Here is a 24,359-nt window from a genome sequence, read left to right as displayed (position 1 = left end):
TAACAAAACGCATTTCACTAACAGGTCGAACAACTGATGTTCGTAAACCCTGCTGACTGACAATTGCCAAATAAATTGATCACAAGATTTAACAAATGGATCTTTATATCAATTTAATACCAAACAGAAAATAATAAACTTGCGCCAAAGGTGTTAAACCATAAACATGAGGTGCTAATTTTTTTTAACACCATATCCGGATTTCGACAATTAATGTCTCTTCGTGGATGTTATCTAGAATGATCATAAGTAGAATTGTAAAGAAGAAAAAAAAACATTTAGTTTTACTTCAAGCTATCGATTAGCAAAATGAAAATAACAGAAGTTAAAGTAACATGAGTAATAGACACAAAATGTGCTTTTCAAATATACCAGCCTAAACTTTTTATATATATATGAAGAAGGCCGTAATGGACGAAACGGATGGGAATTTGTGTTATAGTTTTTATTATATATATATATATAAAAAGTAAGATCACAAAAATACTGAACTTAGAGGAGAATCAATTCGGAAAGTCCATTATAACATGGCAAAATAAAATAACAAAACGCATCAAAAAGGAATGGACAAGAACTGTCATATTCCTGACTTGGTACAGGCATTTTCAAATCTAGAAAATGGTGGATTAAACCTGGTTTTATAGCGCGAACCCTCTCACTTTGATGACAGTCTCATCAAATTCCGTTATATAAACTCTTGTTGTCTCTTTGACACATTCCCCATTTCCATTCTCAATTTTATCCTTTATATAAACTAATCATAGATACCAGGACTAAACTTAGAAAAGAGGGACGAAAGATACCAAAGGGACAGTCAAACTCATAAATCTAAAACAAACTGACAACGCCATGGCTAAAAATGAAAGACAAACAAACAACAGCACACATGACACAACATAGAAAACTAAAAAATAAATAACACGAACCCCACCAAAAAACTAGGGGTGATCTCATGAGGTGCTCCGGAAGGGTAAGCAGATCCTGCTCCACATGTGGCACCCGTCGTGTTGCTTATGTGATACCAAATCCGGTAAATAGTCTAATTCGGTAGGTCACATTCATGAAGGGGAAGTGATTGTAGTTACGACGTAAGAAACATATCCGATATCATTTGTGAAACGGTTATTCCATAACAGTCAACCAATTCGTGATGGCGTCCGTAAAATTTACGAAGGGATGATTTCAACTTCACCATTTGGAACTCTTGGTTTAATAGCTTCCATGATGTGAGCAGCAACCCTCTGTCAAGAAAATCATGATAGGAAATGCAAGCACGGGAATATCGTATCAAATGGGAAATATATACCCCGTATGCAGGTGCTGCTGGGATGTTGCTACTTAGAAATGGACAGTTTACAATTGGAAAGCTGAAATCATCTCTTTTGTCGTAAAGTTTTGTTTTCAATCGACCCTCATTGTCAATTTCTAGATGTAAATCAAGATATGAGGCCGACTTAACTGTATCTAGCTCGATGGGATAGATGCGTTCCACATAGTCACCATGGTCACCAAATTTTGAATTATTTAGTGACAGAACATCATCTATATAGCGGAAAGTAGAGTTAAAGGATGTTGCTAACTTCTTATCTTTCTTCTAGTATATACGCCAGACGCGCGTTTCGTCTACAAAAGACTCATCCGTGACGCTCGAATCTAAAAAAGTTTAAAAGGCCAAATAAAGTACGAAGTTGAAGAGCATTGATGACCAAAACTTCTAAAAGTTTTATATATATATATATATATAACTCGTCTAAACATCAACCCAACAATGTTAGATCTGTAAATTTGAACCCATGCTACTGTGATATCGTGACCCCAATCGCCTGCACTACACCCGCTAGACCACACGACCACCTGGGCTCTCAAATAAAGAGTTTTCGCTGGCCGTGTGTTACCTTTTCTCGTCAGTTTTAATCTAGCGACGTAATACAGTACATGATATATAAGGCATGAAGATGTTATTGTTACAGATCAGCTAAATTATCTATAGTAAAGGATCCTACAAATTAATGTAATATACAGTCACAGAAAATAATGATATTTATAAGTACGTCTGAGTCAGTGACAACTCTACAACAGATGTATCCATCGGATCGCCATCAATGATGGTGATACATGCATGGCTGTGTACATAATGTATATACAACTCGTCTAAACATCAACCCATTGTAGATAAGAATATATATATATATATAGATATATATATATATATATTCTTATCTACAATAAAATACATTTTCTTGTAAACCTGCATAAACATATAAGATTTATGCTAAAAAAGATGAACATGTATTTTTGTTTGCATTTATTATACATTCCGATTTTCTATATTATTATTAAGTAAGGTTCTATTTTTGGACCTGGGTTATTACCCGGAAGTTCAATACGGGATGAAATGTCGAGTGATGTTAAAAAAAAATAATTGCCATCCTGATGTCCAAATAAGAAGACTAATTCTACATCTTAGAGACGAACATGGTATGATAATTTGAAACAAAAATGATTTAATATTGATTGGATTAATAAGTGATTTCTAACATAGCAGTACATGCAGCATTCAGTGTAATATTTTATTTACATCTTTAATATATTTTATATTGATTTAATATTGTGACGTAATGCATTTATCATAATCGTTGTGTAACAGGTTGCGAAATACCTATAATCTAGTGTTAAACTATGAATGTTTTCTCTAACTCCCACGTTTATACGAGACTTCGGATATAGTATGTAGGGATCACAGAAGGTAATTTAACTGATTCATTGTTTAGCTCTATTTATGGTATAGTTTGTAGCATGCTATTGATTTATGCATATAGATAGATCTACACCCTCGAGGGCGTGTATATATACGGTACACAGTCTGAACGATAAACTTGCTATATGCCGGACTAGTGGGGCACCATTTATTCACTACAGGTATTGTAAGAGTATAAACATAAAAGTAAATAAAATTAGGAAAATTCAAAGCATTTAAGGGGGTTCGCGGGTCTAAATCATTTATATAGGATTTCTCTATATTTTTCTATACATGAACTTTATCTTATAGTTAACAAAAAAATAAAAATAAAAAAGTGGGGTCACCGTTCATTTGCGCTCACAATCTGCCTTCGAAAGAAGCATACATTTTTGTAAAGGTGTTTTTTTTCTGTTGAAGTAATAGGAGAAATAAAGGTAATATCGAAAAGAAAGAAAGAAATTTATTACAGAAATCGCTCAAATTTTACAATAATTTAGTTTAAGTACAGCTTATATGGAAATTATATTAAAAAATATAGGTCACCGATGAGTTAAAAAAGATATTTCAATTTTAAAGCCAAAAAATGGCATTTTTCCACCAAAGGGAGATAATTTAGAACTTTTTCAATGATGTATACATTTTAAAAGTCATCTGGGGCCAACACGAATTGTTTGTTTTGAATGATTTTTGTACCATATGATAAGTAACAACTACAAAAGGTAACAAATAAAATTTGAAATAAAAAACAAATATTTATTTTTTTTCTGAAATTTTTATACCCTCAAGCCTCCTTAAGACAGTTTGATAAAAATGAGTCTTAAACACCCAGAAAAAGAAACAATTGAAACAAACTCATCATAGATACAAGGACTAGAATTTTGTAAATGCGCCAGACGCGCGTTTCGTCTACAATAAATTTATCATAGATACCAGCTGGATTAAATTTTGTATTTACGCCACACGCGCGTTTCGTCTACAAAAGACTTATCAGTGACGCTCAAATAAAAAAAGATAAAAAAGGCCAAATAAAGTACGAAGTTGAAGTCGTTGAAGAGCATTGAGGACCAAAATTCCTAAAAGTTTTGCCAAGTACAGCTGAGGTAATCTATTCCTGAGGAAGAAAAGCCTTAGTATTTCAAAAAATCAGTTTTGTTAACAGTTAATTTATAAATATGACCATATTATTAAATGATTATTCATGTCAGCACAGAAATGCTGACTACTGGGCTGGTGATACCCTCGGGGAATTAAAACTCTACCAACAGTGGCATCGACCAAGTGGTTGTAAACAAACTCATCATAGATACCAGGATTGAATTTTGTATTTACACCAGACGCGCGATTCATCTACAAAAGACTCAGCAGTGATATAACGCTCCAATACAAAAAATTTTAAATGGCCAAATAAAGTACGAAATTGAAGAGCAGTGAGAATAAAAAATTCCTAAAAGTTATGTCAAATACAGATAAGCTAATATATAAAACTTATTTCATGTGATGAGGGCTGTATTGAAATACAAATAAGTTGCTTCACGTCCAATGTAAACTTGCAGCATTCTCATCGATATGTATGTAAGAAACAAATGATCTCAACGTGTGCTCGCTGAACTGTTTTTTTTTTTGGTTTGTGTTAAAAAGAAATGCCCCCAATGTATGTCATGGTAAATTTAAGTCAAATTCATTCATACAATTCCATTTTTTAACTGTAGAAAGATAAATGTTAAGAATTGTAAGAATGATAATCATAGTTTTTACTTCACCTATTGTGTACAAGTGCTTCTGGTTTTGGTACAGTTTATTTCCAAACTATCGCTGTTGCTACACGCTCATAGTTTGTAAGACACCGTTGTTGGTAATTCTTTAATTTTCTATATAAACTTGAGAATGGAAATGGAAATATGTATTGATTTGCGGATCAGATCGTCTTTTTAGCTCACCTGGCCCGAAGGGCCAAGTGAGCTTTTCCCATCACTTGGCGTCCGGCGTCCGTCGTCGTCGTCGTCCGTCGTCCGTCGTCCGTCGTCGTCCGTCGTCCGTCGTCGTCCGTCGTCCGTCGTCGTCCGTCGTCCGTTATCGTCCGTCGTCGTTAACTTTTACAAAAATCTTCTACTCTGAAACTACTGGGCCAAATTAAACCAAACTTGGCCACAATCATCATTGGGGTATCAGGTTTAAAAAATGTGTGGCGTGACCCGGCCAACCAACCAAGATGACCGCCATGGCTAAAAATAGAACATAGGGGTAAAATGCAGTTTTTGGCTTATAACTCAAAAACCAAAGCATTTAGAGCAAATCTGACATGGGGTAAAATTGTTTATCAGGTCAAGATCTATCTGCCCTCAAATTTTCAGATGAATCCGACAACCCGTTATTGGGTTGCTGCCCCTGAACTGGTAATTTTAGGGAATTTTTGCTGTTATGGCTATTATCTTGAATATTATTATAGATAGAGATAAACTGTAAACAGCAATAATGTTCAGCAAAGTAAGATTTACAAATAAGTTAACATGACAAAAATGGTCAGTTGACCCCTTTAGGAGTTATTGACCTTTATAGTAAATTTTTAACCATTTTTCGTAAATCTTAGTAATCTTTTACAAAAATCTTCTTCTCTAAAACTACTGGGCCAAATTAAACTAAGCTTTGCCACAATCATCATTGGGGTAATTTGTTTAAAAAATGTGTGGCGTGACCTGGCCAATCAACCAAAAAGTGCTACGGCTAATAATAGAACATAGGGGTAAAATGCAGTTTTTGGCTTATAACTCAAAAACCAAAGCATTAAGAGAAAATCTGACAGGGTTTAATTGTTTATCAGGTCAAGATCTATCTGCCCTGATGTTTTCACATGGATCGGACAACCCGTTGTTAGGTTACTGTCCTGAATTGGTAATTTTAAGGAAATTTTGCCGTTTTTTGTCATTATCTTGAATATTATTATAGATAGAGATAAACTGTATACAGCAATAACGTTCAGCAAAATAAGATCTACAAATAAGTTTACATGACCAAAATAGTCAATTGACCCCTTAAGGAGTAATTGCCCTTTATAGCTAATTTTTAACATTTGTCATAAATTTTTGTAAATTTGTAGAAAATATTTTCCACTGTAATTACTGGGCCAAGTTCATTATAGACAGAGATATTTGTAGCAACAAGAATGTTCAGTAAAGTAAGATCTACAAACACATCACTATCACCAAAACACAATTATGTCATGAATTTATCCGTGTCCATTATTTAATATGCACAAGACCAAGGTGAGCGACACAGGCTCTTTAGAGCCTCTAGTTTATTGGTGTTGTCAGTTTTACTTCGAATTATGAGTTTGGAATGCTCCTCGCGAGGGTGTTTTTAAAAAAATATTTAAAGCAATGTTTAGCACATACTTTTCATCCCCTAATTTTCTGTGAACGATGAAGCATGAATTTAGATGAACAAATATTTGAAAAACATTTCCAGCAATAAGTCTGTATAAAAAACTGATATGACAAAATATTTAGCTGATAAAATATTTCTTGAAACACACAGATAAAACAATCAGTTCTTGATATAATTGAGCAACAATTGATAGGCATAATTTATGTTTGCGTTTAACTTAAACGCACATTGCCATATACTTACTAGCTGATTATACCCGCGTAAATTATGGTATATGGTATATGGTGGATAATTGTCTCATTTACAATCATATCACATCTTAGTTTTCAAATATACTCATTGTCATAAACTGAGAAAGGATGAATTTATTCCGACCGATCTGGTGACGATTTGTATTGTTAAAAGTTTTAAAAGTACCATAAAAGTGCGAGGTTTGGCTATCCACAAAACCAGGTTCAACCCACCATTTTCTTAAAATGTCCTGTAAAAAGGTAGGAAAATGTCAGTTGTTATCATATAGTTCGTTTCTGCGTAAAAATTAAAGTATAATAGCCCAGGCCATGTGCACATTTTCATCAAATCTATCTCTTGCATGATTTGTTTTCTTAAATATAAGTAGCAACACCATTTTTATTCTCTGTAGGTTCCAAGGTTGTAGGTGTTTTTTCTTCAGGATTTGAAAATCGCAATCAACACCAGTCAACATTCGATGGATTCCATAGAAGGGGCTCACGCTCAACAAGACGTAGAAAATGCTGGATCATCAGATGATATTGACAATTTTCAAGCAATTAGTCCTGACAACAAGGAGAAACCAGTGAAAAATATAAAACTTGGAAAAAGTGTAAAAGTTTTATGTGACGAGGGCTCTAGCCTTTCAGATGTTTCGATAGATGATTATGCCTGTCTTCCTGGTGCTGGAGGAATTGGCACAAGTATTGGAAACGATGATAGACGTGGTTCTTCTTCAAAATTTTCAAAAACTGAAAAAGCAAAAGCGTTAAAAACAGGGTCAGGTTAGTATATATTCTATAGGAAACTATCATGTAACCATCAGTTAAAACGAACGATAACTCAGCCCATACTAATGTTTCATCAGATAAGGATCGCATTAAATTCAGATAAAATCTCACCAAATCTAGTTAATTTTAAATTCAACTGCATTAATCAATGTCATTGGTTTAACATCAAATCATGCAACAACATTTAACGTTAACTTTCAATTTAGACCAACATTTAGGGAACAATATTCAAGTGTCATGTAGTAGACATTCAATATAATTATTATTCGTTTAAACATATAATATATTACTCGATTTGCAATATATTATTTAATAGTTTTGAACAAATAGGGTTGTGATTGAGAGGCATGGACTTACTTACAGTGTTATGTATGACTCACTAAATCTTTTAAGTTTACTGGTACATATACTAGTATTTGAATACATTTTTGTTACAGATAATGTTGAAAGTCGGAATGTCTACCAATCGATAAGCATTAATATCAAAAACAAAATACCGAAGGAAGTAGATGCCATCTTACAGTTAGTATGTGCATGTCTAAATTCACAGAAACCGATTGCAATTAAATTGGAGAATAAACATTTTAAAACTGCCGAAACTAAAGACTTTGATGAATGGTATGACAGACTGGAGAAAAAAATGAAATCCTATTTTCTTGATACTCCAACTGATTTAATACAGCTCGATAAGTCCAGCAACTGTAACTCGACGTATATCACCCTACAAATACGTCCAGCAAAACTGTTATGCTCATTGGATACGCATTTATATTTCCCTGCTGTCTCGTCAGTCGACCAAGTGAAAAACGAGAAGGCTATTGAAATCTTAACTCAAAATAAACATTTTGGAGAGCTTCCCTTTAGTCACGATAACAAATTTATCCTCAATCAAACTGTTAAAGATCTGAGGAGAGAGGATGTAGATGTTCAGTTCAAGGCAATAACTGGGAAAAACATCCCAAGGACCCTAGTTGATATGGCATCAAAATATATTTCAGCATTTGCTAACCATAAAGGAGGATCTATATACTTTGGAATAGAAGATAAGCATGCTTCAGTTGTAGGCGTAGATATTTCAAATACCGATGAAAGTACAATAGGTAATTATCAACTAAATACAAAATATTGGGATAACATTAACTGGTACTATATAAGAAAATTAACCAAATCCAGGGAAAAATAATGATATAACAAATTTTTCAAATTTATATATTTATATCAACTGTGCCCAACTTCTCCGCAGCAATCTAACTGAAGTATTCCATCAGTAATTATATCTCCCCTTCGATTTATATGATTTGTATACGTTTGAAGTGCATAAACCAAGGTGAAATTAAAACCAAAATGTCGTATACATTTATAATTATGCATTCACATTGCCACATAAGAATGGTTAGCTCCATGTGTGCATCCATTTAATCTTTGTTGATATATGGGCAGATCTAATAACATGGATAATGCAATATCGAACTTAAAATCATATTTATATTTTCAAAGGAAGTAAATAAAATTGAGAATGGAAATGGGGAATGTGTCAAAGAGACAACAACCCGACCAAATAAAAAACATCAGCAGAGGGCCACCAACAGGTCTTCAATGTAGCGAGAAATTCTCGCACCCGGAGGCGTCCTTCAGCTGGCCCCTAAACAAATATATACTAGTCCAGTGATAATGAACGCCATACTAATTTCCAAATTGTACACAAGAAACTAAAGTTAAAATAATACAAGACTAACAAAGGCCAGAGGCTCCTGACTTGGGACAGGCGCAAAAATGGGGCGGGGTTAAACATGTTTGTGAGATCTCAACCCTCCCCCATTACCTCTAACCAATGTAGAAAAGTAAACGCATAACAATACACACATTAAAATTCAGTTCAAGAGAAGTCCGAGTCTGATGTCAGAAGATGTAACCAAAGAAAATAAACAAAATGACAATAATACATAAATAACAACAGACTACTAGCAGTTAACTGACATGCCAGCTCCAGACTTCAAGTTGTGTTTTATTCACATTTCTGTACAAAATATACATCATAAACAGTGAATGAAGAGTTCTGCATGAGCTTAGTGAGCGTCGTCTGAATACTTTCACAAAAATCTTCTCTGAAACTACTGAGCCAAATTCAACCATACTTGACCACAATCTTCATTGGGGTATGCAGTTTAAAACATGTGTTTGATGACTCGGTCCGCCTACCAAGATGACCGCCATGGCTAAACATAAAACAGGTGTAAAAGATCTGCTGCCCCTAAATTGGTAATTTGTAGGAAGTTTTGCAGTTTTTGGTTGTTATCTTGAAAATGACTATACAAGAGACAAACTGTAAACCGCAATAATGTACAGCAAAGTAAGATCTACAAATAAATAAAATTACCAAAATTGTCAATTGACCCCTTTAGGAGTAAATTTTTCACAAATTTTCGTAAATTTTTGTTATCATATACAAAATCGTCTTCTCTGAAACTACTGAGTCAAAATCATCATTGAGGTATCTAGTTTAAAAAAATGTGTCAGAAGATCCTACCTGCCGACTAACATAGCCGACATGGATAAAAAGAGAACATAGGGGTAAAATGCAGTTTTTTTGCTTATATCTCTGAATATAAAGCATTTAGAGCAGATTGGATCAGCGGTACAAATGTTCATCAGGTTAAGTTCTATCAGTTCTAAAATTTTCAGATGAATCATACAACCTGTTGTTTGGTTACTGTTCTTGCACTGTTAATTTGAAGGAAATTTTGCAGTTTTTGGTTATTATCTTGCAACATTATAGATAGAATTAAACTGTAAATAGCACAGTAAGATATACAACTAAGTCAACATTACCATAATGGTCAATTGATCCCATAATGAGATGTTGCCCTTTGAAGTAATCTTTTAACAATTTTTCATAAATTGTTGTAATCTTTTACAAAAGTCTTCTGAAACAAAAGCAAAAGTATAAGGGTTTCATTAGTTCATGTATCAATTGTAAAAAAAATATCAGGTGAGCGACACAGGCTCCTTTGAGCCTCAAAATTCTTTTTCATAAAAAACTGAAAATGCTGAAGTCATTCGGAACCCGTCTTCAGTTAAGGTCATAATCAAATATAGTATGATTACGGTTTTTTAATGAGGTTGAATTATTGTTTTACCAGACAATATTACTTAAGTGCTGTTGTTTTTTTACTTTATTTTAACAAACTTGAACCAAACTGACTGTTAATTGCAAATTATTATTTGTCTCTCTAAATGACATAATTTAATGCCCTTTTAAATATAATTTAAGATATAAGATTTCAGACTCTTTTTAGGGCAAATAAACCAATATAAGATGCCATTTAAAATCACATAGATTTGCTGCAAAGTTTCTCATCATCATAATATGTTTTGTTTACAATATATTTCGTGCATTTCACAAAAACAATTCTTCGCCTTCCAAATTCATTTCTACTGAAAGGAATGAAAGAAACCAAAGGGCATTTAACTAAAGCCAAAGCTCACAAAAGTCATTCCAATCTTTTGCATTGTCGATAAACAATTACGAATGTGTACTGTAATGCAGATATGACGAAATTCATGTCATACGAACTAAAACCCTAACATACGAACAGACAAACGAACGGATGGAGAAACGAACAGACGGACGAACTATGTACCACCCACTATACAAAGGCAGGATATCAAACACACTTGCTTCAGACTAAGTATAACTATAGCCTTTTATGTTTGAGAGTTGATATTGTATACACGTAATTAAGTAGTGGTTCTTTTTTACATCTGGTTTAGTTATACGTCATTTTGTTTTTAAGTTATAGGTAATTTAAAACATTTGTTTATTATTTAAATGCTATTGGTAAAATCCATCGAATATGTTATATTATGAATGAACTTACACTAAGTAACTATATGTAACAGCTAACTCGTTGGAAGAAAGGATCAGAAAAATGCAGTGGATAAACAGTCCATTGCCAATGGAGAAAGGTAAACATTGGGATATATGGTTTGAAGAAATTTATCAGATGTCAGAGGTATCTCAGGTTAGTTGGTCAACATATTGTGTAAATCAATTTCAAATTTCTAGTCAACTATTTTGAATGACATTTTTATCAAAGGTTATACACATTTGCGATGTCTAAGATAATAATAGTAATGAAGTTTTTTATACGACAGTAAATATATTTTGGGTTCGTATAATACTATGGTGTCGTCTTCGTTGTTTGCGTCTGCGTCGTCGTCCAAAGACATATTTGGTTTCCGGACAATAACTTAAGTTTAAGCGTATGATTCTCTATGAAATTTTACAAAAAGGTTCAAAACCACAAAAAAAAAGGTTGGGATTGATTTTAGGGGTAATAGTACCAATAGTTTAGAAAGTAGGGACCAAAAACAAGCATTTTGACGGACATAAACTTGTGTTTAATTGTATGGATCTCTTTGACTAACATTGTACCATATCACAAAGGGAAGGCTGGAATTGAGTTTGGGGTTATTGCCCCAAAAATGCAGGAATAATGGTGCCAAAAATAAGCATTTTTCAAGTTCCAAGACAATTACTTGTGTTTCAGTGTTAGGATCTCTCTAAAAATGTACTACAAGGTTCCATACTACAAAGGGAAGGATGGGACTGTTCTTGGGGATAATTTCTCCAAAAAGGAGGGGGGGGGGGGTCAAAAAGATTTTCCCTAAATATTTTTAAGGGGTTCATATATTTTTTTCAAACATTTTCAAATTTCAATAGATTTGTAAGATCTTTTACCACATTTATTTTGTGTCAGAAACCTATTTTATGTAAAAATTTGATCACAATCCAAATTCAGACATGCTTGAATATTGTGTCCAACTTTGCCTCAACTGTTGAGGGTTTGACTTTTGCGGTCGTATCAGGTATCAAGTATTTTATTCCTTGTGAATGTAAAATTGTCGTTAGCTTACACATCGTGTGGGATTTTTATGGAATGTATACCAAAGGTTTATATCAGAAATGTCTTGAACGATTTAAGCAATACTTTTGGTCAACGTTTTGTAAAGGAATAGAAAGAATAAAAGTAACTGTTGTCGAATCACTATAAATATATATAAGTATATCTCCAAAAAGGGATTCAAGTGTCTCAAGTTCAATGCATTTTACCAAAAAAAATATTTGGTATGAGATGCATTCTTATTATCTTACTGAACTCTAAAGAATTTCATATAAGACCAAGGACGAGTATAAAATGAATGGCCTTAAAAAACCAGGACAGTTTAACAGGAAGTTTCGTGTTACGTCAATGATTGTTTAGAAGCGACTCGTCGTTTTAAAAAAAAATGAAACTTCAAAAAAAATTCCTAAGAAGTTGACTGAAAGCATCTCAGGCATATAAATATGAAAATTAAAGAACAAGATTTACACACTATTTGTATAAAATATACTGCATAATTGTTAGCTGCTTGATATGAAATTTTATTGATGTTTAAACATACTATATTAGCTGTTCATCTTTCAGGAAAAACGACTTAGAGTCATCATTGTGTCAGTTGCTGAAATGCCTGGAGGTGTGTTCACGACAATTCCGGAGTCATTCTATACAGACGATGATGGAAATGTTTTACAATATATGGACATATTACATTGGAAACATGATTTTATAAAATCATACAAAGGTATATTGCCACGGTTCCCGTATTTATATATATAAATATTATACATAATTTGCAAAAAACAGAGATTTCATAAAATTCATTCATTTTGCAAAATTCATAAGCAGAATTAGTTATTTTGTAAACTACCTAAAATTGTTAGGACGTCTATACAACCTTGATATCAAAACCACATTTCAGGGAATGTTCTCGTCAAAAGATATTTGTTTATTACGGACAACACCGATAAAGAATTTTATAGTCTTGAATATGGACAACATGCACGTGTACACAAGAAAGAAATAGCAGTTTTTCGTACTTCATAGATGTGTTTATCAGTTAATTTTATATTATATATAATTGTTTTCATGAGTACCATACTTTGATGTTAAAGGTCCTCATGGTATGTTTTTCCATAGTAACAAGTCGATAGACTATTTTGCTGCATCAACTTTTGTAGACTATGTAGTCATTATGTCAACCTCTCTGTGGTATATGTGAGTTCAATACTGATTTTTATTTCAGAATGATGTCTTTGCCTATGATAAAATATAGTAAATGTTTTGACTAGTTTGTTACATCTGTTCAAAATGGGAAAGTAGGTCATATGATTTCATTTTGATTCATTATATTGAAAATTTAAAGCAATTAAAAAAAAAGAGTCAGACCTGCAGCGCAATATTTTGCTCCCAAAATCTATCGTCAAACTTGTCCTATGGTCCAAGTTGTCAAATGTGTTTTCTCTACTTTATGCTTTTGAGACAACGGACTTTTCATCAAGGTCTCTGCTACTTTTAATTATTCATCTCATTCATTTATTGATTTATTTTTGTACTTTTGAACTTGATAAATCTTACCCTTATCAAGTAGCTATACATCAATTATTTATATGTTTTAATGTATTTAACTCTGCTTTTGTTATATTTGCTTGTAGAATGCCCAGCGACAAAAGCAGATATACAACAAATAAGCGAAAAGTTGGATGCAATTCACAAAGGCAAAGGTGAAAAACCCATCAGTTCTGACGACAAACAAGAACAGAAGGCAATTACTACAGGTGGCTTATTGTTATGATTTTATGGTATATGGCAATATTTCATCCTTATTAATTTATCAGAGTTTTAAGAAGAAAAAACTCGTGATAATTTATTTAATTTAATAACTTTAAAGTTTCGCTCCAGTTGTTCATATCATTCCATCGGTTTCTGTTTGCTTCCTAGATTTGTTTTTTTCCTATTTCATTTTTAAGATGTTAACATCAGTCAACTACTGTCGCTTTAATTGAAATAAATGATATACACTTACTCTTGCATCTATAGAAATTTAACAAAAAATCTTGGTATTTATTTCGACCTTTACAAAAAAATATGAAACACTTAATATAGACAATCAGTTTGGAAATTTAAAAGATAATAAATTGAACAAGTTTAGATGGAAACTACTGCAAACTATTTTAGCTATGAACCATAATTCATGTGGTAGGAAAACAGTTAAAACTGTGAGTTATCTTTCAAATCATTATTTTTTTAAATGCAAATGGGTTAAAAACGTTTGGAAATTATTACACAAAATATTTACGTATTTCGATACTGGGCAACATGATTTTTTTGTCTTAACAATCTTGTAAAAGGATATAAGATTGAAGATGTTGAATATGATATACTATTGTGTGCTGTTATTTATAAATACTTTTTATTTATCAGATAGGAGAACTAAATATGTGAATATGACGTCAGTCATGAATAATGAAATTGAAACAAAAATTTTATATCATCTGAAAATTCATTTTTTAGAAACGTTTCTATATGTCTTTTGTTAACATTGGGATGACTTAGTACCACAATATAAAAAAAACCCACATTGAAATGAAAAAAGGAAAATTCTCAACTAGAACTGATACTTTTTTTGATTTTTGTTAAAATGCCAGATATGTTATATTATTTAGTATGTTTGATGTAATCGAATGCTTGTATATTATCTTATCTTATCAAAACACTTTTGTAATACATTCATATATACTGAACTTTCGATCCAAAAGATTAGAATCAATGATTTTACTTTTGTTTTTTTTAAATCGGAAACTGAAAGCTAAACAAAAGACCGTCAAATATACGTTTATTTTTTCAATGTATCTCAGGTGATAGGCCACCGAAAAGTATACATGTGTGTAGAATATCTATGTAAATTAAAACTAACACATAATGCTATATATAAGTATAAGAAGTTTGCTAATGAAATCCGCAAATTTTATCGGTGAAAATGATGTATGAATGAACCTTCCTATATTTGTTGTAACACTAAGGGGCATTGTTAACAACTATTAGTTAAATAGAATATCTAAAGATGGTTTAAAAAAGGATGTGATAACTGTGCATACCGATTCGGAGTTCCTGTATATTATTATCTTTTAAGTAAGCTTAGTTATTGTTGAAGGAAATAAAACTGAGTCATGCAAAAATCTGTTAATATTGTCTTAAAATTTACAGTTACAAATATAACAGAAAGGCAGCTAGTGCAAAATCCTATCTTCACTAAAAAAAGTAACGAATTAAATGAGTGTATGACCAGAAAGAAGTGTGTTGTTCTCAAAGGTGAGCTGGTATCATTGAAACACAGAAAATATTAAAGAATAGCATGTATTGTACATGCATATGTTATAAAAAAACTTGAATAAAAAAAAGTCTGTCTTTTCACGATTTAGACACTTTAAAAGAGGGACGAAAGATACCAAAGGAACAGTCAAACTCATAAATCTACAATAAACTGACAACGCCATGGCTAAAAATGAAAAAGGCAAACAGACAATCAATAGTACACATGACACAACATAGAAAACTAAAGAATAAACAACACGAACCCCACCAAAAACTAGGGATGAAATTAGGTGCTCCGGAAGGGTAAGCAGATCCTGCTCCACATGTGGCACCCGTCGTGTTGCTTATGGGATAACAAATCCGGTAAATAGTCTAATTCGGTAGGTCACATTCATGAAAGGGAAGGGGATTGTAGTTACGACGAAATGAACATATCCGATATAATTTGTGAAACGGTTAATCCATAACGGTCACCAACTCGTGATGGCGTCCGTAAAATTTACGAAGGGATGATTTCAACTTCACCATTTGGAACTCTTGGTTAAAAAGCTTCCTTGTGAGCAGCAACCCTCTATCAAGAAAATCATGATAGGAAATGTAAGCACGGGAATATCGTATCAATTGGGAAATATATACCCCGTATGCAGGTGCTGCAGGAATGTTGCTACTTAGAAATGGAAAGTTCACAATTGGAAAGCTGAAATCATCTCTTTTGTCATAAAGTTTTGTTTTCAACCGACCCTCATTGTCAATTTCGAGGTTTAAGTCAAGATATAAGGCCGACTTAACTGTATCTGTAGTATTCTTTATCTCTAGTTCGATGGGATAGATGCGTTCCACATAGTCACCAAATTTTGAATTATTTAGTGAAAGAACATCATCTATATAGCGGAAAGCAAAGTTAAAGGATATTGCTAACTTCTTGTCTTTCTTCCTAAGAAGTTCCTGCATGAAGTCAGCCTCATAATATTAAAGAAACCAGTCGGCAAGTAGAGGGGCACAGTTTGTTACCATTGGAATGCCGACAGTCAGTTTAAATGTTTTCTTCGGAGTTCGATATTTTGGTCATTTTACATTTTACGGTAAAACAGTCGAGAGATTTTAAGTCTGATAGTTCACAAAATTTCTGAAAAATGATACTGTTTTCTAGAAAAGTTTTTATATCAAGGCAATTATAAGTTCATATAATTTCTAAACTTGCTTACTGTTATACATATAATACCCAAAAAATGTGGAATGTTTTAACTTTCTTTTATTTTGTGTTTCAAAATATTAAATTGCAATTTTGTAAGCATACTTTGTATATGCAATACAGGGAAGTTAACAGTTAATATGTATTTGAATAACAATTGTCTCTTTCTTTTTCAGGCATAATTGGGTCGGGAAAATCGGAACTAGCACTTAGATATTGTTACAATGCTTCAAAAGCAACTGTAGTGGACACATGGAATTTCAAATGCACAGACAAGTCCTCACTTGAGAAATCAGTGCGTGATATTTTCCCTTATCTTTATATTCGTAAAGTACCACCAAAGCGAGACGAGGAGTTTCAAGATGAAGTCATAGATGAGTTATTTGCAGTTATAGTAGAAACTGTGAAAAATGATAGGCACGATAGAAGTCACATTTTTCTGTTTGATGACGTTAAAGACATGACCCGAGACATTCTTGATATTATTTTACAGAAATGCATACAAACATTCAACATTAAATGTATCGTTACAACAGTTCTTGCTTTTGAGCCAGATGACGAAGTACTTATAATTGATATTAAAGGCTTCACAGAAGAAGAGGCGTTAGATTTTATAAGAGAGGGGAAAACACTGACACCAGATGAAAAAGAAGGATCTTGTATTCTTTCACGAAAGTTGAGCTGCAATCCAAAAGCACTACAAATTGTTCGAACCTACATGAAATATGCACGATTGAAAATTGGTGGTATCATTGAACGACTGAAACTTCCATCGGATATTTTGAAAGTCGAAGAAAGCCGTGCTGTCAAGAGTAAAGTGAAGTTTAAAATATTTTCGCTTTTAGTCAGCATTTTACATGAAATACATCAAAAATATCAAGAGGATAACAAAGAAGAAATATTTGAAATGTGTTTGATGCTACAATATGTGCAGGTTGAAAAAATTCCAGTAACAATTTTCTCAAATATCAATGTTCAGAACTCCAGAATGGATACTGATGATCTACTCTACGTAGTGGAAAACTGTTCATTTGCAACAATTGAGGGTGAAGATGATGGCATGTATGATCGTCGCTTATTAAGTACCCATGACGTGGTCGTGTTCGCTTTGGAAATTTATTGCGACTACAGAGGAACATACATCCATTGCTCAAAAGAGGATCTCTTGCAAAAATTACTAGGGTCTTTTTTCTTATTAATGGATAAAGATAATGTTAGCCGATTCAGCCTCCAACATCATACCTTACTTTTACCTCATGCTCGTTCCGTTATTATTCATTTGAATGAGTACATCAATGCCAAAATTGCAAGTTCAACCTCAAACTGGTGTATTACCAATACTGAACTAGTTCTAAAGATGATCTACATGAATGATCTCGTGGGATTTACATCGAATTTCAGTGAGACGTGCACGTCTTCAAATAAGTATTTTGAAAAAGCCAAATACCTTTTGTTTCAGATGCTTAGTATAAATGAAGACAAATTTGATGAAGAAATTCATCTGTCATGCGAAAATATAACTGATATTGAAGCTATGAAAAAGATTGCAGAAAAATTATCGTTGCCTATATGTGAAGCGATTTTGTCTTTCATTCAAAATAAAGATCAAATGAAGTTAGTAGAAAATGTTGCCAAACACTTTTTGCTGTATAAAAACCGGAATATGGCTGATGTCGAACTATTGAGCAGAAAGCTAGGAAAAAAGAATCTTGAAATGGGACCAAAACTAACGGAAGATGAATATAAAAAGCTTTGTAAAGAAGGGTTTGCGATACCAGATGATTTTTTAGGACTTTTTTTCCTGTATGAAATTGTCAAATCAGTTCTTTATACGTGTGGAAGAAGAATGTTTTATCTGCCGGGAAGCAGTCAACATAAAGAAGCAAGATACTATTGTGTGTATTTATACATTGCTCATCTATTACCTACATGTATGTGTTACAGTCAGGTAGGTGAAATGACAAATCCTCAAATAGAGAAACCCAGTGAGTTACCACAAGTTATGGGAGAGCAAAGCATCAACGATGAATTTGTAAGTTGCACTATTCGACACCCTACAGACACGTACAGTAATCTTAAAACATTTAATATTTTGTCAACTATGCTCATAGAGAGAAGCGTTATCCAGTCAACGATGGATCCAACACTTGCATTCAATGAACCTATCTCTGAGGTTTTAAAACAAAATCTTGCAATTTGTGAAACTAGATTTTATGAGAAAAAACATTACATGGAGTTCGGCATACTTAAGATGAGCACAGAAGAAAATGATTATAATAGAATGCTTTGGTTAAAACAGATAACAAGAATATATCGATTGTTATTGAAAAAGAACAAAGAATTCTCCTCTGATGGTTTGAAATGGGCAGAAAATCTTTCAGCAGAAATCCAAAAAATGAAAACTAGTACAGCTTATCCAAGTTTAATGATATCACTTGGAGATTTATATTTTGCCCTAGGTCAAATATCGTCAGCAGAATGCTGTTTTGGAGAATTTATTCCGAAATTAGAAGATAAAGGAAATGAAAAATCGAATCTTAACAAATATCAAAGAAGAGCTTGTATAAACTATATCAAATGTCGCATCCAAAACTACAACGACAAAAATAATGACTTAGAAACACGTTCAAAACTTTTGGCTTATAAGATAGGATTGATAAGTCATACCAGAGAGCTGCGAGAAATGGAAAAACTTGAAAACAATTTGAATCAAAAACTTGAAAAGTATGAAGACCTTTAAGGGATTCTTCACTGACATCGTGACATATTATAAATGTTGGTTCCTGTTAAATGATGACATTAAATCATATTAAAACTTGTTATCATACGGTGTCAATATTTACATGTCACGCCTAATGCTTAGTGAATTTCTATAGTTGAATGAATGATATATGTGAATACTCTGACTTTAGATATAGTATGTACATTTAATAAAAATTGTAAGAGATATAATTATAAACAGAAAACCTGAAGGAAAATGGAAATTTCTAAACCTACTGCTTGTAAATAAAGGCAACAGTAGTATCCCGCTGTTCAAAACTCATAAATCCATGGACAAAAAACAAAATCGGGGTAACAAACTAAAACGGAGGGAAATAATAATACATCTGCTTAAACAAACAATATAAAAAAGAAGATGTGGTTATGATTGCCAATGAGACCACTCTCCACAAGAGACCAACTGACACAAGAAATTAACAACTATAGATCACTGTATGGCCTTAAACAATGATAAATTACAATGTAAAACAATTCAAACGAGAAAACTATTGGCCTAATTTATGTACAAAAAATGAACGAAAAATAAATATGTAACACATAAACAAACGACAACCACTTAATTACAGGCTAATTCGGACAGGCACATACATATAGCAGATGGTGGTGTTAAACATGTTAGCAGTACGAAGAACGAACTATACAAATCAGTTGAAAGAAGGCTTAACTACTCAGATGTATACAAGTATACAAGTACTACAAATACAAGTAGACGTTGCCGGGTACTTGTACATCCCAGCAACAAAAAGACACTAAGTACAGATCAGAGATACTCGCATTTAATGACAACTAGTTCAATGTAATTAACAACGAATAAAAAAATCATGCATCAAAGACTAAATCATCCATTTCCCTAGTCAAAGGTTAGTAAACTACCGCTCCAAACTTTACCGCTAGACAATCTTTAATCAGTTATCAAACTGGGCTATGATTTTATTTGTGTATTCAGCATTTTGAATATTTGTGTCTTGTGATAAGTACCGATTCGATGAACAAAATTCTTTAAAATTATATTAAATAGTTTGTTCTTCGTTTATGATGCTCCATTCTGTCCCTGAACTGTTATAATCCATTGTTTGTTTAATTGAAAGAATTTTCTAATGTCGAATAATTTTTTCGGCTGACCATCACGAATTGATTGACTGATAAGATATTTCGCTGTCTTATATCTTTAGAAAGTAATTTTGTCGGCTGGCCTTTATTTTACCGATTGTTTTCTATTCCCGGTTCTTTAGATAGTCAACAATCATGATGGTGTTCCCTAAAACTTTCGGATGGATAAAAACCACTTTATCATAAGGAACCAATGGTTCAATAGCTTTCTCTTAAGCATCACCTGTCTATCGATAAACTATATAGTATCAACCCTCGACATATTTATTTATTGAGGCGGTGTACTCCATATGCAACCGGAGCTGGAATATTGCTACTTGAATTAAAAATTCACAAAGGAAAGTAAAACCACCAATTTCGTTTCAACCATAGTTTTCAAACGTCCTTTTAGATGTAAAAGAAGAGAAGACGCGAAAGATACTAAAGGAATAATACAATGCATATGTCAAAATGCATGACTTTCGCGCGTTAAAAAAAGAAAAGGACAAACAGACAAACAACAGTTAACAAAACACAACATAGAAAACTGAATTCTTAACAAAATGAAACTAAACAAAATCTGCGGGTGATATAAAGTGTTCAAGAAGAGTTACAATAATAATAGTAATAATAAAAAAACCAAATAATAATAATAGGGGAAAAGAAAAGGAGGAAATGCATTGCTTTTGTATGAATATAACTATACCCAGAGTTGTAATAAAGGAACACAATAAAAAATTTATACCAAGAAGCACAACGTATATATATTATATATATATGACCGACGACAGTTACAGAAAAGAATATAACAGAAAAGTATTATCCTATTTCCAGATCATAAATTATCAACTCGTATACTGTAGCTAATCTAACTACCATCTCAGGCAATGTGGATCTTCCTCATAAAATTCTGTCGTCTACAAATATTCTACTTTTCAATCCTGAAGCGTATTTCGGGCATAGAAATGAGACACAGATTTTTACAGAATCAAATGTACACTACATAGAATATCTCGGATTTATAGGTTAGCAGCATAGTCGTCCAGTCATTATAAGTATAAATCCGATGACTCATGATGGGTAAGTGGAAAGTAAAATAAAAAAAAGCGAACTCCGACTCCTGTGTCTTCGTTTAAGAAAATGTGTTACAACTCTTAATTTTTAATAATATGTTTCACGGCCTAATTTTCGGAGTTTCCCGATCGTCAATTCTGTCCATCCACTTTGATAAACTTCCAATAATGTAAACTTCTTCCCGGTATACTTTATACGTAGACCCTCTGCGCTTTCACAGCAGTAAATCAAGCAATCAATCTTTTCCGTGTCAGTATTTCCTGCGAAGAATACTCTTAAGTCATTCTTGTATATGTATCGCACAGAGCTCAAGAAATTATAAGAAAAATTTATGAATTAAAAAAAATAATTTAAACAATTTTAAATTTTAATCGAGGGTACAATAAAACATTTTTTTATGTAAGGGGACGGTATCGTCAAATATAGCATACAAATTATATTTTTACGGACAATTTTTGGTATTGCATTTGTACCAAGTCAGGAATATGATAGTTCGCTTGATTAAAATTGGGGACTTTCCGTTATAATTTTGCTGGCAGTTCAGTATGTTTGTGGCGTTACTTTGTCGAAAAATAAGTATAAATTGGTGGATGTTTTGAAATTGTTTTTCTTTAAGTTAAAAGGTTGCTCACCGGATTCTAGCAAACTGACCAAAATCGAAATGTGGTCTTTAAAGCGTCAAAAGAAAGTGTCGTTAAAGACACCAAAGAAATGAATTATTTTCAAACTAAAAAAAACAAATTGTTATTCCGATTAACTGTTTATTTCACCTAATAAAACTTAAACTACAATAAAAAAAAAAATTGAACAAAAATGAGTTAAAAACGCAGATGAAATTATGATAGGTTGATCATATTCCTTTTTCCTGTTCTGATTCTATTATCATATTTCCTCCCCCTCCCCCTCCCCTACATACATATATACCCTCGCCCGACACTAAACTTGTCCAAACACCAATTTCTACCCAGGTTTTCTTGAGTTATCCCCCTTAGAATGATATACTGGTATCGCAATGATTATTTTCCCTTTAATTACTGCAATGCTTAGTTTTTCAATGACCCATGTTTTATATCAAAGATTTTAAACACGATTTTAAACACGAATACTATACTTTATAATTAAACCGGTTGTCATATCTTTACAAAAGAAAGAATTTGTATTGATATGTCTTTATACTATGTCTTATTGTTTATGCTTAACTGTGTAGAAAGAAACGTTCAACGGAGTTTAATGTGGTCTAAAAGTATTTGAAATTTAAGAAGTAAAATAATCTTTTCAATTGATTTAGATATTGCACACCGATTTAATTTTGATATATTGTTCTTGTAATTCTATTTTCGGAACATAAAAGTGAACAGTTACCAACTCAACACCTAATTGAAATGTTTTATCTTTATTTATAATTATCAAAAACATAAATTAAAACTTTTAACCATGTTTAATACATTACCGAAAGTGTTCATATGCTGGAGCATTGCAATTATTTTTACCCAACTTAACAATGAATATGTTTGTTCGGAACACATATACACATCACCAATAGGGAATCATTCAAACTGCGGAAGCAAGCCTAATGTATCACAATGGAATAAGTACAATTTTCCGAATCCCCAAAATGATATACAACTGGACTACTGTGGACGGAACTGTAAAGCCTCGTGGATTTGTGATCCTGATCGTATACTTAGTCAAGACGAAGGTATGTATAGTGACATTGTAAAATATTTTGGCTTTTCTGATTCTGCCCCTTTTGACCATACAGCTCGTTAATATATCTATACTTCCCTAGCTTTCGATTGGTAGGTTTGTAGCGCTAATAATAAAGATTAATATAGAACAAGCGCTTCAATTTTTCAAAATTTATAAACTGTTATTTTGATGTTATGTGTCTACGCCACTGACAATTGACACAAAAACCGTGATTTAAAACGACAAAATGTTTGTAGGCCATAGTATTATATTGTAAATTTAATTACTATAACACATGATATTAACTTACAGAAAAATGAGATCAAGACGATTACTGCAGTGACATGTCAAAACAAGGTCAAACATAATCAATGGCAAAAATCAACAAGAGTCTTATACAACAGTCAAAAGCCAACAACCCAGAACGACGGATAAAGGATATCATTAGATTTCATGCAAACTATTGGCACATGCTATCATTTGATTCCATTCAAATGACAGACATATTATATCTTTTGATTTCATTCAAACTTTCGGAGAATGATATCTTTTGATTCACTTCAAACGCTCGGAGAATGATATCATTTGATTTTATTCAAACATTCAGAGAATGATATCATGTGGTTCAATTCAAACGATGGGCACTGGATATCTTTTGATTTCATTCAGACTACAGACATATAATATATTCCATTGAAATGACAGTTCTAGGGTATATAAACAGTTCTTTTTTATTATTTGTTTTTCATCAGAAACGCACGGATTATATTGGTAATGGTTGGGTTTGTGCGCAATCAAAACAACACTTCCTTTTTTAATTAACTGAACCTCATTTTTTTCATTGTTGTTTGTTTGTATATTTACTCAGTAGAGGCGAATGTTGGTGGTTTATGTGGTCTGTTGTCATTCAATTTGTCTTTTGTAATGTCCATTATATATGTATTTTTTGTATGCTTTTCAATAAGCTACAATGCATGTATAATCGAAAAGGGTTATTATACATAACATAGTTGTATATTTGTGTTTATGTTGGAAATATCGAATAAAATAATTGAATTTTCCATAATATTACAATATATTGAAAAAGTGTATAATGTTATGTTGCAGCTGACAGCCTAGAGGATACCATTAACAGAACTGTACAAGACTTTTTCTGTAATTGTTCCAGTTGTCCAAATGGTCAAGGCTTTTACAGT

The 24,359-nt window shown here is 32.6% G+C and overlaps 1 protein-coding gene across 1 annotated transcript; it reads left to right on the top strand.

The window, feature by feature from the left end:
* Positions 1-2,555: 2,555 nt before the first annotated feature.
* Positions 2,556-19,355, top strand: LOC143048700 (uncharacterized). The gene is made up of 8 exons (XM_076222514.1): positions 2,556-2,746; positions 6,765-7,137; positions 7,581-8,243; positions 11,044-11,165; positions 12,612-12,768; positions 13,679-13,801; positions 15,231-15,335; positions 16,707-19,355. Exons 2-8 carry the CDS (start codon positions 6,831-6,833, stop codon positions 19,268-19,270), a joined length of 4,041 nt encoding a protein of 1,346 aa, XP_076078629.1. The 5' UTR covers positions 2,556-2,746; positions 6,765-6,830; the 3' UTR covers positions 19,271-19,355.
* Positions 19,356-24,359: the final 5,004 nt, after the last annotated feature.

This window comes from Mytilus galloprovincialis, chromosome 10 (assembly GCF_965363235.1).
Source record: "Mytilus galloprovincialis chromosome 10, xbMytGall1.hap1.1, whole genome shotgun sequence".
Classification (NCBI taxonomy): domain Eukaryota; kingdom Metazoa; phylum Mollusca; class Bivalvia; order Mytilida; family Mytilidae; genus Mytilus; species Mytilus galloprovincialis.
This window is presented reverse-complemented; position numbering and strand designations above follow the sequence as displayed.

What these genes read in the sequence shown, in the direction of transcription:
- LOC143048700 (XM_076222514.1), top strand. Translation starts at nt 6,831, where the DNA reads ATGGATTCCATAGAAGGGGCTCACGCTCAACAAGACGTAGAAAATGCT. An exon ending in TTTTATAAAATCATACAAAG is followed by an intron (nt 12,769 to 13,678) that starts GTATATTGCCAC and finishes ATTTGCTTGTAG; the next exon opens with AATGCCCAGCGACAAAAGCA. An exon ending in ACAGAAGGCAATTACTACAG is followed by an intron (nt 13,802 to 15,230) that starts GTGGCTTATTGT and finishes TAAAATTTACAG; the next exon opens with TTACAAATATAACAGAAAGG.